Source organism: Miniopterus schreibersii, assembly GCF_964146895.1.
Source record: "Miniopterus schreibersii genome assembly, chromosome: 19".
Taxonomy (NCBI): Eukaryota; Metazoa; Chordata; class Mammalia; order Chiroptera; family Miniopteridae; genus Miniopterus; species Miniopterus schreibersii.
This window is the reverse complement of record NC_138119.1, coordinates 16,843,160-16,860,239: the sequence shown is the minus strand read 5'-3', so window position 1 is coordinate 16,860,239 and position 17,080 is coordinate 16,843,160. Positions and strand designations below refer to the sequence as shown.

Below are 17,080 nucleotides of genomic sequence, written 5' to 3'. Positions count from 1 at the left end.
GCCATTTAGGAAGAGAAAGACATAAACGGGCCCTTTATCTCTATTGGTTTGAATTTATTTAGTGTCCCCAGCAACTAAAATAAGTAAAAATGACCATACACTCCAGCCGTGATTTGGTTTGTTCGCCTTTAAAGTGTTCCGATGGCTGCGTGTGTTTTTCTCTGCTCCATGCTCTGTCTCCTGAGCCCCCAGCAGAATTGTGTTCAGTGCCTCCCAACCTTGGCCACCTTAGGAACGTCCTTGCCATGCACCCCGAGGCCGCCCTCTGGTCCCTCTCCTGTCACTTCAGGGCTGAGTGGGGAAGGTTCCATCTGTGGGCCGCAGGTGTAACCACTGTGTGTCCTGGCCTGGGTCACGGATGTGTCGGTTTAGAAGCCTGGAGGTAGCTCCTTGTTCCAGAATATTCCTCTTCTCCCCGCTCTGATGACACACTGTGGACTCTCCTTTTCTCTCTCTTTCCCTAAAGGAACCTGTGAAAGAGAGGGTGTCACACGGAGCAGGGAGAGGGCGAGAAGCTTCTGGACATTCAACTTGGCTAGTTACATTCACCTATTTTCTACCTCCCGGTTTGGCTCACTGCGGGGGAAAAGTCCTGCAAAGTTGTCCTCAGCTAGGCATTTTCTGACCAAGTCTGACTCTGTGAATGTTCTTTTTCCTGTCCCATAAAGAGTAAGAAGAGGGTCAGGGAATATGGATGAGAGAGGTGGGCCTTGCTTTCCCTGGACCGGGATGAACTTTAAAACTTCTCTAGTAAGTAAACACCACTGGGCCCACACTTTGCTTAACCCCAGCAGCTGGTCATCAGCCTTTGACCTCAGTCCTCTCCTCCCCGCCCCCCCCCCCCCCCCAGCCTCTGGAACCTCAGATCTAGAGGAAGGAGCCAGTTTCCAGAGGAATTGCCTTGGGTCGCACCATCTCCACCTGCCCAGCCCTGTGGGAGATTAGCGACCATGATTTCCAATGGGATAGGACCAGCAGGCGCTGGAAGAAGGTAAGCGGGGTGAGCCTCCCCTGTGCAGGCCCCCACTGGGTGCTCTGACCTCTGAAGGACCCGCGAGGATGACCTCCACACCTTCGAGAAGACCAGGTGGTTACAATCAAAGACAGCTTGTTTGCAGGATGTCATTCCGAGCGCCCTCCCTCCGCCCCCCTCTTGGGGTAAGGCCTTTCCCTAAGTCACACCTTGGGTTCTCAGCCCAAGAAACCAAGGGGCCTCTTTCTCCCGCTGTGCGAAGGCACTGCGCCAGCCCCGCCCTCACAGCCGTCCAGGAGACCCCCGGAGGGGCATCCCGGCCCGCCATGCCTCTGGAATGAGGCCAGTCTAATCTGTGAGGCCCTCCCACCTCCCTTTTTGCTCTTCCTTCCCCTTGGTTGCCCTCCTCCAAGATCTCGGTGACCTCTGACCAAAGGGTCTCAGCCCTGTTCTCTGTCCTCGCAGTGCCGGTCCCCCCCCTCGACACACACATTCTCTCCTTGATTGGGTTGCTGTAGGAAGCCAAATGTGAGGCTGTGGCTCGACCATCTCGGTTTTTCTGTGTTTAACAGAGCTCCCAGGGCCCCCTCAGCCTCCACTTGTATTTGTAAACGTCCCTGAGGGGCACAATGGGAAATGGAAGCAACAGAGGGCAGATGAGTGGTGAGATGCCCTCTCTGCTCCCCCTCCCCCTGCCTCCCATCTCTCCCCCCCCTCCACCCCTCCTCCACTCCGGGCCTCTGTTCTGCAAAGGGCTGTAAGTTGGCCTCAGATCACCCACGAGCAAGTACCCTCAGCTGCCCCCAGCGTCCTGCCAGGCCCACACTTGCCCAGCAGGCCTCCTCGGCAAATCTGTTCTGCCCTGCGAGCCTGTCTTTTTCTGCCAGGGAAAGATTGAGAAGACTCGGTACCCACGTACAGACTCCCTTTTCCAGACCCACAGACCCAAGTCAGCCAGAGGAAGCCCTGGCCCACTCTGTCTTCTCGACAAAATACTACAAGAAAGTTTATCTCTGGGTTTGCTTACTTGGGTGTCCCAATTCTAATTTGCCAACCTCGTGATCTCCTTTTTTAAAAAGGGACATTAGTTTCATGTACCTTTCGTGAACTCATGTTGGAAGCTCTTAAGATTTCCAGGCGACAGAAAATGATAAGGCCTGAACTCAGGCCATGAGAGAGCAAGGGGAAGATTAATCGAACCCAGGTCTGACTAAATGAGGAGGGTGAGAGGGAGGGACCAGGGTGAATCCCAGTTTTCTGGAGTGGACCACAGGGTGCTTGAGGGTCCCATCTGCTGGGTCAGAGCACATGGAGAAGCAGGTGTGTGGGGGGACTTACACGTCCAGCTTGGTTGTATTTGTCTAAGGAATAGGCTGGACATCCAGGTGGGGTTGTCCAGCCAACAACGGGGCTGGAGCTACCGATGTGGGAGACTTTGGCACGTGGCGAGTGCCCTTGCCGACTCGTTCCCTCTTACCCCTCTGTGTTCAATGAAAATCCTGCCAGTCCTTTACCATCAGGCTAAATTACTTCCCTTCCCGGGGTACTCCCTAAACAGCTCTGTAAGTGGCTCCTGCTGCTCCCCTCACTCTCCATGGGGCGCTCAAGCTTCCGGCCTGACTTCCAGGGCCCATCTCACCGCCGGAAGCTCTGCATTCTTTATTTCTCCCAGTAGGGGACCTGGGGCACAAAGTATTTCTAATATCCATCAGTTGCTTCAGCAGTTGATTCCAACTTCAACACGAACTATCCGCTTGCAAGGAGGCCAGGACTGGACTTGTCCTGGGCTCTTGTACTTCACAAAGTCCAAGGTCACACGGATGGGTTGGCATCCTATGCTTTACTGGGGCACATCTGTGACGGGCAGTGGGGATAGGGGGTCTCCCGGCCTAGCTTAACTCAGCTTTCTGTCCCCTATAGGAGGGTATGTCTTCTGTCCGTGCTGCTCATTGGCCTCTGGGGCTGTGTGACCTGTCACTGGAGCCCTGTGGAGGACATCTGCACAGCCAAGCCTCGGGACATCCCTGTGAATCCCATGTGCATTTACCGTTCCCCAGAGAAGAAGGCACCCGAGGAGGAGGGCTCAGACCAGAAGATCCCCGAGGCCACCAACCCGCGGGTCTGGGAACTGTCCAAGGCCAATTCCCGCTTTGCCACTGCCTTCTATCAGCACCTGGCGGACTCCAAGAGTGACAATGACAACATTTTCCTGTCGCCCCTGAGTATCTCCACAGCTTTTGCTATGGCCAAGCTGGGTGCCTGTGACAACACCCTCAAGGAGCTGATGGAGGTACAGTCCCCAGCCCTTCTGCCCGGCTCCTTTCTGTGTCTTGCTCTACAGCCCGTTAGAGGCTTCAGGGGCTAGCCCAGGGCCTTTGTCTCTTTTCCCTTTTATCTTTCCTACCCTTCATTCTCCTTCCACCCACGCACTCGGTTAGGAAACACGAGCTGAGCGCTTACGCTGCGCCAGGCACTGCGTTTGAAGTTCACAACTGAGGTGGCTCTTGGTCAGGGGCCGACGGCACTGTGCTCACCGCCCATGGCACCACCACCATTTTCTTTTGGCTTCTACAGGTTTTTAAGTTTGATACCATCTCCGAGAAGACATCGGATCAGATCCACTTTTTCTTTGCCAAACTGAACTGCCGGCTCTATCGAAAAGCCAACAAATCCTCCCAGTTGGTATCAGCCAACCGCCTCTTCGGAGACAAATCCCTTACGTTCAATGAGACCTACCAGGACATCAGTGAGGTGGTTTACGGAGCCAAGCTCCAGCCCCTGGACTTCAAGGTGAGTTACACACGTCCCTGACCTCAGAGCTCTTCCTCTCGACTAAGATAGAGAAGCAGGATCCAGTTAAAGGCAGAGGGAGGGGGACAGTGCAGTCAGAACCCCTGGAATACTTACTCTTGCTTGAAACCTGGTAAGTCAATGGTATCTATGGATTGTAGTGGATGCTCTGACAGAGTTGTGCAAATAATAAATTCTTCATCTCACCTACTAAGTTCACATATATGCCCAAAGCTATTCTGGAGATGCCAGTCCTACCAGATCCCTTATTTAATTCAAGGTCTTAAAGTTACCATGGTCAAATAAAATTGGCATATGGTGCGAGTTATGTTCTCCTCTTGGAAATTCATGAGCACCTGAACCTATTAGGTGTCTGAGAAATCCTGTAATCAAGAAGTCTATTGACGTTAATTCAAGGAGCATTTCTCAGACTTTTGATCATGTGAACATCCCTCCTGTCCCCTTCCCTAATCCCTCATCCCACATTAGCTTCCCAGAGAACATGTTTTGGAAACCTGAACTCATGTGCCATGCACCGTACTAGATAGGTGAGGTTTCCCCGGTCTGGGTTGGAGTGATGGCTTAACCACATGGTGGGAAAGGGCAGAGGGATTAAAAAAATGCTACACGGGGAAGTGGAGAAGACGATTGAATAGCTCAGGTGGGTAGGTTTGTTTCCTGTTCTCCTTAGGAAAATGCAGAGCTATCCAGAGTGACCATCAACCGGTGGATATCCAATAAGACCGAAGGGCGTATCACTGACGTCATTCCCCAGGGCGCTATTGACGAGCTCACTGTCCTGGTGCTGGTCAACACCATTTACTTCAAGGTACTAACCTACATCAGGAGGGTCACCCGTGGAAGGCAGGTGGGACTGTGGCACATCTGCCCATCCTGGGTCCTGCTCCATATGCATCCCCCTCCCCGACAGGGCCCAAGGGTTTAGCCAGCCACTGCTGTGGCCAACCACTCTGTTGCTTGGGGTTTCCTCTCTCCAAGAGCGGAGTAGGTTAGATTTCTAGTGTCTGTGACTGTTTACAGAACACTTTGCCATGCATTAGCCCTCCTGATCCTCCTAACATCACAAATGAGACCTTGGGCCGCTTAGACAGGCTGGATTTAGTTTAAATCCAGACTCTCCCATCTCCAACTGCGTGAACTTGGCCTAGCTACCAGAGACCTTTCTCTGCCTGATTTCTGCATCTGTAAAATGCTGGTAATGATACACCCACCTCACAGGGTTACTGAGGGGACTGAGTTAATGCATGTAAAATGCTTGGGGCAGTGCCTCACACACAATGAGTGCCCTACAAATACTAGTGATCACCAGCTCCGAATGCTAGAGGAAGACTCACAGCTCAAAGAGTTAAATGACTTGTCCCCAAATCAAAGAGCCAGATGACAGGAATGGTCATTACAGCTCAGGCATTTTGGAGTGTCCTGTATCCTGCCCCACTGAATGGAAACTTGGCCAGGACCCACCCTCTGCCTGGCAGGGCTCCCAGACAACCCCCTGGGGTTATTATCTGCGTGTGGCCTGTATTCATTCGGGCAGAGCCCATGGAGGAAGAGGCTGGTGGGAGACAGAAAGCAAAAGGCAATTAGATTTAAACTCAAGGAGAAACTTGTAAAGAGGCCAGTAGGTTGTTCTTGGTTTTAGTTTTTAGTTTTCTCATTATAAAAGCAAATAAACAGTCACTGCTAAAAATCTGGGACACACAGGCAAGTTCACAGAAAGAAAATGCTCCTGACTCCATCACTGTGACACAATCATCATTCATCTTTCCACGCAGACCCCTCTAGTCATTTTTCCTATTAATTATACATTCACATTAATGTAATGAAATAATGAGAATATGCCCATGTCAGTAGCCTCTTACCGATGTTCCTGGTCTTCTTGTTTTGTGGTTCTGCCACCTGATGTCTTCTTCCAGGGCCTGTGGAAGTCAAAGTTCAGTGCTGAGAACACAAGGACAGAACATTTTCACAAAGCCGATGACCAGCTGTGCTCGGCATCCATGATGTACCAGGAGGGCAAGTTCCGCTATCGGACTGTGGCGGAAGGTACCCAGGTGCTCGAGCTGCCCTTCAAGGGTGATGACATCACCATGGTGCTCATCCTGCCCAAGCTCGAGAACAACCTGGCCAAGGTGGAGCAGCAGCTCACCCCCGAGGTGCTGCAGGAGTGGCTGGACGGGCTGGCAGAGACGATGCTGGTGGTCCACGTGCCCCGCTTCCGCATCGAGGACAGCTTCAGCGTGAAGGAGAAGCTGCAGGACATGGGCCTTGTGGACCTGTTCAGCCCGGAGAAGTCCAGGCTCCCCGGTTAGTTGAGAAAGGACTTTCCTCCTTTTCCTGCCCCAAGGTGGTTTGACCAAAGGTGGGAGAGTGGGAGTGGAAGGGAGAGTAGAAAAGAGCCACGAGTCTGACACCTGGGTTCTAATCCCGGTCCTACTGCTAACTCAGGGAACTCCCTGTCTCTCTTGAGGCCTCAGTTTCCTCTTCTGGAAAAGGGGGACTTAGCTGTTGGGTATCCACAGGCCCAGTTGGCAGGGGAACCCTGAGCCTGTCACTGATAGAGATGAGATCAGGCAGAGAAGAACCTGAAAAGGCATCAGAATTCAGAGCAGAGAGACAGATATGAAGAGCTGGGGACATCTGAGTCCCACAACATAGGCGTAGCTGACATTTAGTAGCCCTTCACCCGATATTCCAAAGGGTTCGTGTGCTTGCCTTAAGGTCACTTGGACAGCCAGCCAGACCTTTCAGTTTACAATGTTAGGTAACTGGATTTACCTTTAATAGGCTGTCTTTAAACTAGGTCTGAAAACCAATCCCTGTCTTTAAAATGTTGCCAGACTGGAAAGAAAGGTATTCCTACCAGAGTGAATATTTTTTTAAGAACAGAGTCCCCTGCCCCCTACCCCAAGGGCTAAAGCATCAAACTCACAGGAGCCAGGCTGATAAGCTCGGTGTACTTTATTACTGTCAACACGCGTTCATTTTGAGGGTGTCATTAGGTAAGGGTCCAGGATTGCTTCCTATTTTTCAAAAAAGCCCCAAAGGACCTCTGACCTCAAACTGAATTCCTTTCTGCGGGTTGAGCCGACTTTCTCAGGTCACAGAGCCTACTCTCTTCCTTGTAGGTATTGTTGCTGGAGGCCGGGACGACCTCTTCATCTCAGATGCATTCCATAAGGCATTCCTGGAGGTAAGCACACCTCCGTTTGCTCTCCCTTCTGCTGCTTTTCTATTTCCATCTGCTTTATTGTTCATTCATCAATACTCCTGTGACTTGTAACTTTGGACTTGTTTCACTGGCTGTTGGAGTATAGGTAACAGCCAGAGACAATGTGGAAAAGCCACATTTCCAGTGCCCAACCCCAAAGCCATAGTCTCCTCCTCCGGAGGCCAGCCGCAATACAGCCCCACCCAAAAGCCCTGGGGTCTCCTTCCACCCTCCCTCCCACTCTCTCTCCTGAAGCTGGTCAAACAGCGACACAGACCTTAAGGGGAAGGAGCCAGCAGAGGAATTTCATGAAAAGGCAAGCACAGTTTTAGTGATATTCTGGGTCCCCAAGTACAATTTTCTAAAGGTGTCTCCCTCTAGACTGGTGGCGGTTCTGCTTGTGAGCACAAATACCATTGTTTCAGTCTATTACTCCAAGACATACTCGTCTCCTCCAGCCAGAGTGCCCTCCTCTTTTTCATAGGCCCTAGGTCCTGAGTGGCTGCCTGGGGTACTTAGATCTGGGATCCTGATGCTCCAGGAGTGAAACTACAACTGTAGAGCTCTGATCTTGAGTCACAATCTCTCTTAGCACAGAGCACAACATAATCCTGTTGTAATACCAGGTACCGTGGTGCCAGCCAGAAATGTGACAGTCTTGTCTACATCCAGATTTCTGGTTTGGGGGTGACCTGAATGGGTCCAGCCAAAGGCTTGAACTAATCCAAATGCTCACATCAGCCTTCACTGGGTGGAGGAGTGAGGAACAGCAGGTTCCGGAGGGAACCCGAGCTGACCAAGGGTCCTTTCCACTGGGCAGCAGATGGCACTTGGAGGAGTAGCTGTGTCTGTGTGTGACGTCCCTGTGTCTAAGGAACTGCAGAGCAGCTAATGCAGCAGTTTCCTGTTTGACCCGCAGGTAAACGAGGAAGGCAGTGAAGCAGCAGCTAGCACCGCCCTCGTGATTGCCGGCCGCTCGCTGAACCCCAACAGGGTGATCTTCAAGGCCAACAGGCCCTTCCTGGTTCTCATAAGGGAAGTTGCTCTGAACACTATCATCTTCATGGGCAGGGTAGCTAACCCTTGTGTGAACTAGAGTGTTCTTCTTTACACCTCTTCCTGTTTTGGTTTGTGAATAGAGGTAAAAATAAATATAATTACTCCCATCTCACAAGTATGAATGGACAGTGCCGCCTGAAACGAAGACAAGGAAGGGAGAGACGGATAGATGTGCTGTTGGGCATTTGGTAAAGTGATGTTTTTACTTGCTCCCTCCCACTAAACACATCTGGGTCAAGAAAATGAAGGATCTGTCACTGCATCATCTGAAAGATGGTAGGCATCCCAGAAGGGTAGGGGGCTAGAAACCTCGGCATTCCCGCCTTACTAAAACATAGAAATCCCCCAATTTAAAACGCATTCATCTCTGTGTACAGAAAAGACAGAGATTCAAATCTGAGTATTAAACCATTTAATTCTCAAACCACTCACATGCATAATGTTCTTTTACACAGTGTTAAAATAAAGAGGAAAATGTATTTTTATACAAACAGAATTTCAAGTATACATTAATAGACTTTTCAGATTACTAACCAAGTTGCTAAGATTTCATTCACATTGTTCTTAAAGCTGTCCAATGAGAAAGCTTTTGCTAAGCTGCTTTAAATATGTTTATATAAACCCATATCTTCACTTTCTCTGAATCTCCCGCCCCCAACCCTAATCTCCACCCACCCTCCTGCCCTCCCCCCTCCCCGACACAACAGGGCTCCTGGGGCTCTAGGAGACATGCAACCCCACCAAGAACGATTGGCTTGTCATCAGGGGAAGGACAGAACCTACAGGAGGAGAGACTGAGAACACCTGTCAAATTAAGGGCAAGAACAAATCTGATACTCAGAAATGATACAAATCAGACTCATGCCTTATAGTCTTTGTGTTTTCACTTGACTTTTTAATAAGAAAAAAAAGCCTCCCACAAAACACCCCAGAAGTTTCTGACGGTTTGGTAGATGAGAAAATAACTTAATGTTGGGTACTTTCCCCAGTGAAACTTCTAGTCAGAGTAGGCATTTTGAACTTATTCATTCTGGTGGTTTCTTTTTTCCCTTTGGCAGGGGGTGGGGGTGGCTTAAAAATGGATATTATTTGTGTGTTTACATTAAGGAATTTGGTTGATTTCACAGGGTCTGGCAAAAGAGTTCTCCCTCCTCAACTCTCCTCCTGAAGTAATCTGGCTTTAGGGCTGGAACAGCCACTCTCCTTAGGAATTAAAGTGCATTTTTTCAGTAAAAGGGGTGTGGAGGGGTGTGGTTTACACTTAAGTGACAATGATTAAAAGAGAGCGGGGTGAGAGGAAATCCTATTCCTATATATAGGTACTTATAATTAAGGTCATAATAAAAACAGATATTCTCTAAGGAAATAAGATGCACAAACCCAGCCCGGCACCCTCCGAGGTGCAGGCGCGAGCCTGGCTCACTGACTTTTCTGAGGCAGCGTTGAGCGACTTGGAGTAATCGCTGCGGATGAAAGACACAAACCGCAGGGTTAGGTCTTTCAAAGGGGAAAACAGACCGGTGGGTTCTAATAGTTAAAAACTATCTCTTTCCCTTTCAGGGATAACATTTTAGAAATTGATTGTCTGTTTTAATATAAATCCTTGTTTAGCAAGTTGTGAAAAAATGTTAGATAAGTTTGTTGCTTACAAATATCATGGTAGCCTTTAAAAATTCAGACGGAGGGGCATCGTTGGTCCTTGCTATCAGTCAGTATCAGCTCAGGGGAAGTGAAACTTCCCTGTAATCTCTTTATTTGACAGCTACCACTATTTTCCTTTAAATGCTTTACTGCTTCTTGGGGGGAAATCCCAAGAGTTTTCCAAAGAGAAGTAAGTGCTACATTATTAGCTGAATGAAGAAGTGATGGGCTCAAGATGAGGGGAAATTGTCCTGGAGTCTGGCCTCTGAGTCCAGTGTGATCTGCTTTTCACAGTGACCAGTGGGAAGGCACAGTGCCAGGGACAGGTGGATGGGGACAGTGTCACCCACCTGATAAGCACCATAGAGAACAGTTGACAGGTTCCTTTCAGACCACGTCCATCTGAAGGAAACCGGATTCGGCTACATGACTCTTCTGTCTGAACCCTCAGCCTTCTCTGCTCCTCTCGGAGACAGAGCACGAGCGGGTCCCACCCTGAAACCAGGAGCCGGGAAAGCCAAGTGCCCTTCCGACGTTCGTCTCCCTCTCCTCCCGTATGCCGCCGCGCCCCTAACTGAGTCCTGACTTTCAGATTTCCGAAAGGAGAGCCACTGGTTCCTGACTGAACTGGCAGATCTCTTTAAGGTCCGCCACGAGATCACACAAAAATGCAACGGGCTACACCTGTGAGCACAGGCAGACCACCGCAGATGAAAAGGGAATGGGCTGCGCAGAGCACACTGCTTTTGCCTAGAGTTTGGGAATGTTTTTCTTTCGGGGGGTGGGGGGAGCAGGGTGGGGAAACCGGGGTCACGCCAGCATCTGGTTAGCTGTTTCACAAAGGATTTCTTAGAGGTTTCGGAGGAATCAGCAAGCTGACCCAGGAGGGCAGAACAACTTGACCCAACTTCACAGTCCTGACGGAATGTTTCATTCCTTGCTTAAAATATAGTACAAGTTTCCTTACATATTTATTATTTTTTACCATCACTTCCCCATCCTCCTCTACTTTCCCCCCAAATCTTAATATCCAGTGCGGCATGATTGCATAAAGTTCAGCAACGTTTCACAGTACTGCACAATGCTCTTCAGTACAAGAGCCCCGAAGGGCAACTCTCCGGATGCATACAAGTCCCAAAGGCTCCCCTTTCCAGTCCCACCCAATCTCAGGAAGCCTTCGCAAGTTTCTAAGGCAAAGGAGGCATCTTCTCTAAGCGACACTGCAGCGTTCACATGCTAAGCAAACAGCCAGGCCCAATATTATTACTGTGATGACATTTCATAGCCTGGTGGTAATTCAGTCCTCTGCGCGAACCACTTTCCTTTTCGACCCACTTTTTCTTCTCAAACACACCACCCACTTGAAGTTTAAATAATCAGTTATTTGTAGGCAATACATGAATGAATTTCTACGGTGCCCAGAATTCTCTCAGGAGAGTCTGCTATGTCTGAACCTGCTCTGAGACACACATTTCTTTCATGAATTAGAAATCACTGGGTAGCTCCTTAGCGTGAACAGTGGCTCTCACTTTTTATGGGAAATCAAACAGTTCTCCCCTTCCCATTACCATGTGTGACAATGCCATGGGAAGGTATCTTTACTACCTGGGGTGGGAAGAAGGAAAGATATGGAACCTCATTTGGGAATTATTGTGTTAAGTCTTTGAAATCCTGGAACAAAGATGCTAAAATGACTCATTTCACATTTCATAAAAAATTCAGAAACATTTAAGCCTTAGCTAGTGCATTTCATTCACAAAGAAATAAGGAAAAATAAGAGTCACTTTACATTGAAATCCCACGTAGAAGACAGCTGAGAGACAAATAACTGGATGTATTACCATCACCCCAGGAACTTTAACAAAGCTTCGTGTTTATTTTACAAATAGAAGTCCCCCTAGGTGGCATGGGCTTGGCTCTGTTAATAAGGTCAAGGGTTCTATTTTAGCTAGCAGAATTGAGAAACCGCCACTCAAATCACCTATGCAAAGGAAAGTAGGTTCTAGAGACTGGACTTTGAAAACATGTTTTGCTTACTTACGCAGCCTTTGTGTTGGTATAAAGAGGAAACCGGATGGATGGCAACATCTCTCTCTCCAGGATTACTCTGAGGATAAATGAATGACCCCTTTTACTGCCTGAGCCTAGGCCCACCGTAAGCTTTAAACTCAGAGCCATGCCTGGGATATCAATAAAGGTCTCTGATGAGAAAAAGAACCTGATTGAGGTTCTCTTGCCAAAGGCCACCCAGGTTCACCCAGAAGGTGACTCTCAACCTTGGCTGCCCATTAGAATTATCTAGGGAGCTTTTAAACCCCAGGTTACACAGCAGGCAAATTAACCGTCAATGTCAGGAGGGAGCCCTGGACAAGAATTTTAAATGTCCCAAATGATAATGTGTAGCCAAGATGGAGGTGTCTTGGCCAAGGTCAGCCAGCTCTGCACTAGAAAGCGTTCAGGGCAGTGCTCACCCAAGTCACAGGGAAGAAAGGTAAGACTCCATGCTTCCCCCCGATTCACAGATTTAACATGCCTCGAAATGATCTAGGCACTTTTCACTGTTGTGTGTGTTCTGTTTTTGAGTAAATCATTTTAGCTGTAACAAGCTGCACCTTAAGCATGCGGTATAGCAAAACAGCTGGGGACAGGCCTAGGACAGACTCTGGGCACAAACAAAAGACAAGCCAGAGGGGAGAATTTTCCTAAGCAGGAGTTAATTCCTGAGTCCAGGATATCAGCATGGCTTATACGCTGACAATTATTCTACAGTTATAAAAAAAATAGCTGTGGTGAACAGGTTCACATTGATTTTAGTGCCTCATCTCCCTACAGGATTCGCACTGTACTGAGAGAGAGGCTGCTCTATATCAGTTGTCACCTATGAGTGATGCGTGTCTCATTATTTGGAATTTCACACTGTCGGTATCATCGCTTGCCCTACCCAGTCACTGGGTAAGTGAATACTTATTAGCTAATACCTAACACAGAAGCCAACCTCTAAAATGGATCACTCTCTCTCATCTTCACTCCTAAGAAGACATTACAACCAGCCAGTGCATTAGAAAGAAGAGGTGGGAAGCATGCCAGGGTACCTATCAAAGGTGAGTGGTCCTTCCCCAGCTGTAACAGATGTTTAAAGAGGAGGTGACCTGACTTGGTTCAGTGTACCAGTGCCCCAAACAGCAAGCCAGTTGAGTGCAACAACTGGATTTCATGATGAGGTGGCCCGCCTAGTGGCATTTTACTACTGAAACTATATCTCCTGACACCCACGACATTCAAGCGAGGCCATCCTATTATAACAGTATCAGCATTAAAAGCAGGAGCATCTCTCTTTGGAGTGACGAAAAGCCAAACAGGCCGTCCAGAAACCCACATCACACACACCTCCATGTCGAGATACTGGCAGAAGGCTCATTACCAGGAAAACATGGTTTTTATTCCAGTCCCCCCAAAATGGACTGTAAGTGGCAATTGAAAAGACAACAACAACAACTCAGGATTCAGACATATTTTTCACATATTGAAAGGAGTTGGGTGCATCATTTCAAACAACACAAAGGCTCCACTTCCACTGACTACTCTTGCCAAATAGGAGCCAGCAGATCAAAGCACTAAACCCAAGTGTTCTGACTCTTTGATTTGGGCAACAAAAGCAAACATTAACATCTAACTTGACAAGGAGAACTGGATCTGGCAGCCTCCATATTTTGGGTCTGGCTTTCCTTCGCTTGCTACAGAAAACTACACTCTTTCTTCAGCCAAGTGCTCAGAGGTAGAGAAGCTGAAGTGAGTACAAGAAAGAATGGGGGGGACAGTGGCTGAGGAATCCAGCCTCCTGCCCAAGGGGCTGCGGGGCAACCTTGGAATATGCTCAGTCTTTAATGGGAGGTAGTGTATTCTACATTGCTTATCTGCCTTCATCAGACACCTTTTTCTCACATACATACATGAAATCACATACACGGAGCTGGTCACTCACAACAATATTGCAACTTGCAGCAGCAGCACACTTATCCTAACAGCTGCTTTCAGTCTCAATTCTATATTGTACCCCAGGCTCTCCCCAGGTAGATGCAAGCCAAATCGGTTATCTTGAGGTCCCTCCTTTTGCCAGGCTTTTAAACATACATTTCACTTTAGCACCTACATCTTTATCTGTGAAGAATAGCTGCACTAAGTGGGTGCAATGTGTTATAACATTTTTATAAATAGAAAGTGCGAGAAATACTTTTCTTAGTGAAAATACAAACAAAGCAACGAAAAGCTCTCATAGCTGACTGTGCCAAGAATTAGATTTTTAGAATCAATGATACAACTAACAAAATGCTCCTAATACTACCAAGGTCATAGTGGACAAGTAAATATATTTATAAACATACATTTATGAAAAAAGATATTAAGAAAACAGCCAAACTTCCCACAAGTTATATGCATGAATTCTCTTTAGTATACCACTCTGTGTTCAATGCACATGCATATACAAGTGAATTATATTAGTGTTACTTTTATTGGGCCAGTTTTCCAAAAAGAAAACAGGCTCATTTTTTAAAACTTCAAGTTACATGATTTAAAATCACTTTTGTAAAAATATTACAAATACCATAAAAATTCTAAAATCTCTGCTGTCTGGCTGACAGCCATTCTGGAGGTGGATTTCAGTCACACCCAGCACCCCCCTCCCTCTGGCCTTCAGCTTCTTGGCTTTCAGAGGAAACACATCTTAAGCTTTCTTCCCTGTGTTACATTCTGTTTTTGCAGTGGTTCTTAAAGAACTGCTCGAGTTAGGATTCTGTTATCTTACAGAAAACTCAATAGATTGCCTTCTCATGACATAAACATCTGCTTTAAGATGTTGCTACCAGCAGAAATCTAAACCCTTACGGAATTTCTACTCACTCAGGTTGTTGTGATTGGCTTGAAATGGCTTAGACTTGTGATGCTGAAAAGAAAGAACAAATATTTTGTCAATCTACAAGTTCCCTTTCTTCTGACTCGGTTCTCTTTTGCAATTCTAGACCACAGTACTGAGTTTCGTGCAACCACCAGATGATTTCAACTTAAGAGTCATCGAGAGTCTAGAGGAGGGCCCAGAGAGCTAGAAAATCCAGAGCAAGAGGCATCTCCATAGGTTACCGTGAGTTTTCATTCCCTGGGAATCTTTTCAACGGCTTTCTCTGTCACAAAGAGCAGACTTCAAGGTATGCCAGAGTGAAATGTGGATCAAAAAGAATATGTTAAGGCTCCTTTATTTTTATTCTTTAAAAATCTGCCCCAATCCTTACATGATAAAATCGAATTAATGTTGATGTCTGTATGCCTCCAAATGTTCCATCCCTGGTTATCCAAAGTCTTCTTTTTCCCTCCCAGCATTCTGTAGACTCCTAACCAAAGTCTTCAGCCCTGGGTACCCCTTTTATTCCTGTATTTGCAATTCCTGAGGCCTGACCTAAGGACAGAGATCTCTTTGCTATATGATAACTGGGGTGGACCAAGAAGAAGCCCTTACAGCTAACTCTGCAGGAATCCTCTGCACAAGGAATGGATGGATAATGCGAAATCTTTCTTCTCTTAGAAAGTGTACTGATTTGAGAATGATCATTTTTAGTGCAGAATTTATTCTCTCCCCTAATTTCTTGTGATGGCAGTAAGAGTCTAATTATTATAAGCCAGCAGCAGTTAAAATAAAAGCATCCTAAATCTGACAAATCTAACCAGTATCATAAAACTTCAGTGATCTGTTATTTCGGATAAGAGAGGCTGGTAGCAACTGGTAATCTTAAAGGATTAACAAAATGTAAAATTGGGCAATGGATTTTCTCGTATGAAAGGTAATAAAAGTGGGAAGAACCTACTCATCTCCTAGCACAAAACTGAGCCAGAGGCAGTGGGTGGCAGTGAAGATGGATTAGGATACATGGGCAAGACTTCCAATTATCTCAGGAATATGACCCTTCTAGCCACTCAACAGAAACTCCTGTGGGAAGAGATTTAGTAGCCATACAGATTTCCCACACCACAGTTTTTACCTACTGTAAACTTAAATACAGCTGACACCTCAAGTTCTGTAACAGTACGCTTTGCACTCCCTCTGGAGTATTTCTGGCTCAGCACGTACAGTTTCTGTGGCTTCGAAAAACAAAAAACCAGGCTTAAATGCTCACAAGTTGGAACAAAAGAAAAAACGGACAATTTGCTATAAGATAAAGGAAACTCAGGGGCAGGGAGCTAATGAAATCTGTTGCTCCTTTACCAACCAACGCCAGACATAATAAATGGTTTCTATGGCACGAATGATGGACTCGAATGAATGGACAAAGGAGTCAACACCATCAAAAAGCCTCGTTACCGATAACAGGTTGAAGATGGGCCCCAATCCTGACGCGCCTTCCGTCATGTGGTCAGGTACTTGCTGTCCCCTTGAATCTGGCCTGAGCTGTGACTTCTTTGACCATTGTTGTGTGGTGGTGACTATTCCACCTGCGAGCCTGGCCTTTAAGAGGACTGGCACCTTCTACCCAGCCTCTTGGAGGCCCGAGCTGCCATTTTTAATAAGGCTGACTACTGTGATGGGGAGACCACAGAGAGTCGCCAAGGCCCCAGCGAGGGAGAGGAGGCTTGCTGAGCCCACCCTGCGAAGGTGGCAGGCATGTAGGTGAGATCGTCTTGGACACTCCAGACCAGTCCAGCCACCTGCTGAATACTATCAAGTGATCTGACTCATCACCACAGGGAGCGAGAGAACTGCCTAGACGAGCTCCTCCTGAATTTCTGACCCACATCATGAGAGAGACAAAGCTGTCGCTTTAGGTCACTGAGGTTAGGATAGTCTGTTACACAGCTGTAGGCAGCTGGAATGCTAGCTTTCAGTTCCTGCCTTGGCAGTAACTCATTCACTCACTCGCCACTGGACCTAACGAATGGGCGACTCCTCTGAATCAGTGGCTGGCATCCCCAGAAAAATTTCACCATTCAACATCTGCTCAGCGATCAACTGCGTTATCTTTCAAAGAGATCTTCGATCACGATAAGCAGTACTGTTACTGGCTGTTGTATAATCCAGTTCAGCCCGGCCTTTATCAGTAAACAGTCAGCATGAGTAGTGAAGATAGTTTGGACTCTGAAGTCAGACTGGTAAATGCTGGCTGTGCAGTTTATCCATGGTGTCACCCTGGGCTCATCAGTTTCCTCGCCCATACAGTGTGGGATAATTATACCTATTAAAGGCAACATAGTCTTATTAAGAGTGTCAACTCTTGTGTGGGGCTGCCGGGGGGTCAGCCTCTCTGTGTCTCGGTCCCTTTCTCTCTGAAGTGAGGATAGTAACAGTGTCTACCCTAATGGGATTGTCACAGGAATAGGTGCGTTAATCAACGTGAAGCACATAG

General features: G+C 47.5%; 1 protein-coding gene across 1 annotated transcript; it reads left to right on the top strand.

Moving 5' to 3' along the window:
* Window positions 1-881: 881 nt before the first annotated feature.
* On the top strand, window positions 882-8,158 carry SERPINC1 (serpin family C member 1). The gene is made up of 7 exons (XM_081120264.1): window positions 882-991; window positions 2,894-3,263; window positions 3,548-3,763; window positions 4,455-4,592; window positions 5,698-6,088; window positions 6,910-6,974; window positions 7,912-8,158. Exons 1-7 carry the CDS (start codon window positions 951-953, stop codon window positions 8,086-8,088), a joined length of 1,398 nt encoding a protein of 465 aa, XP_080976390.1. The 5' UTR covers window positions 882-950; the 3' UTR covers window positions 8,089-8,158.
* The last annotated feature ends 8,922 nt before the right edge of the window (window positions 8,159-17,080 follow it).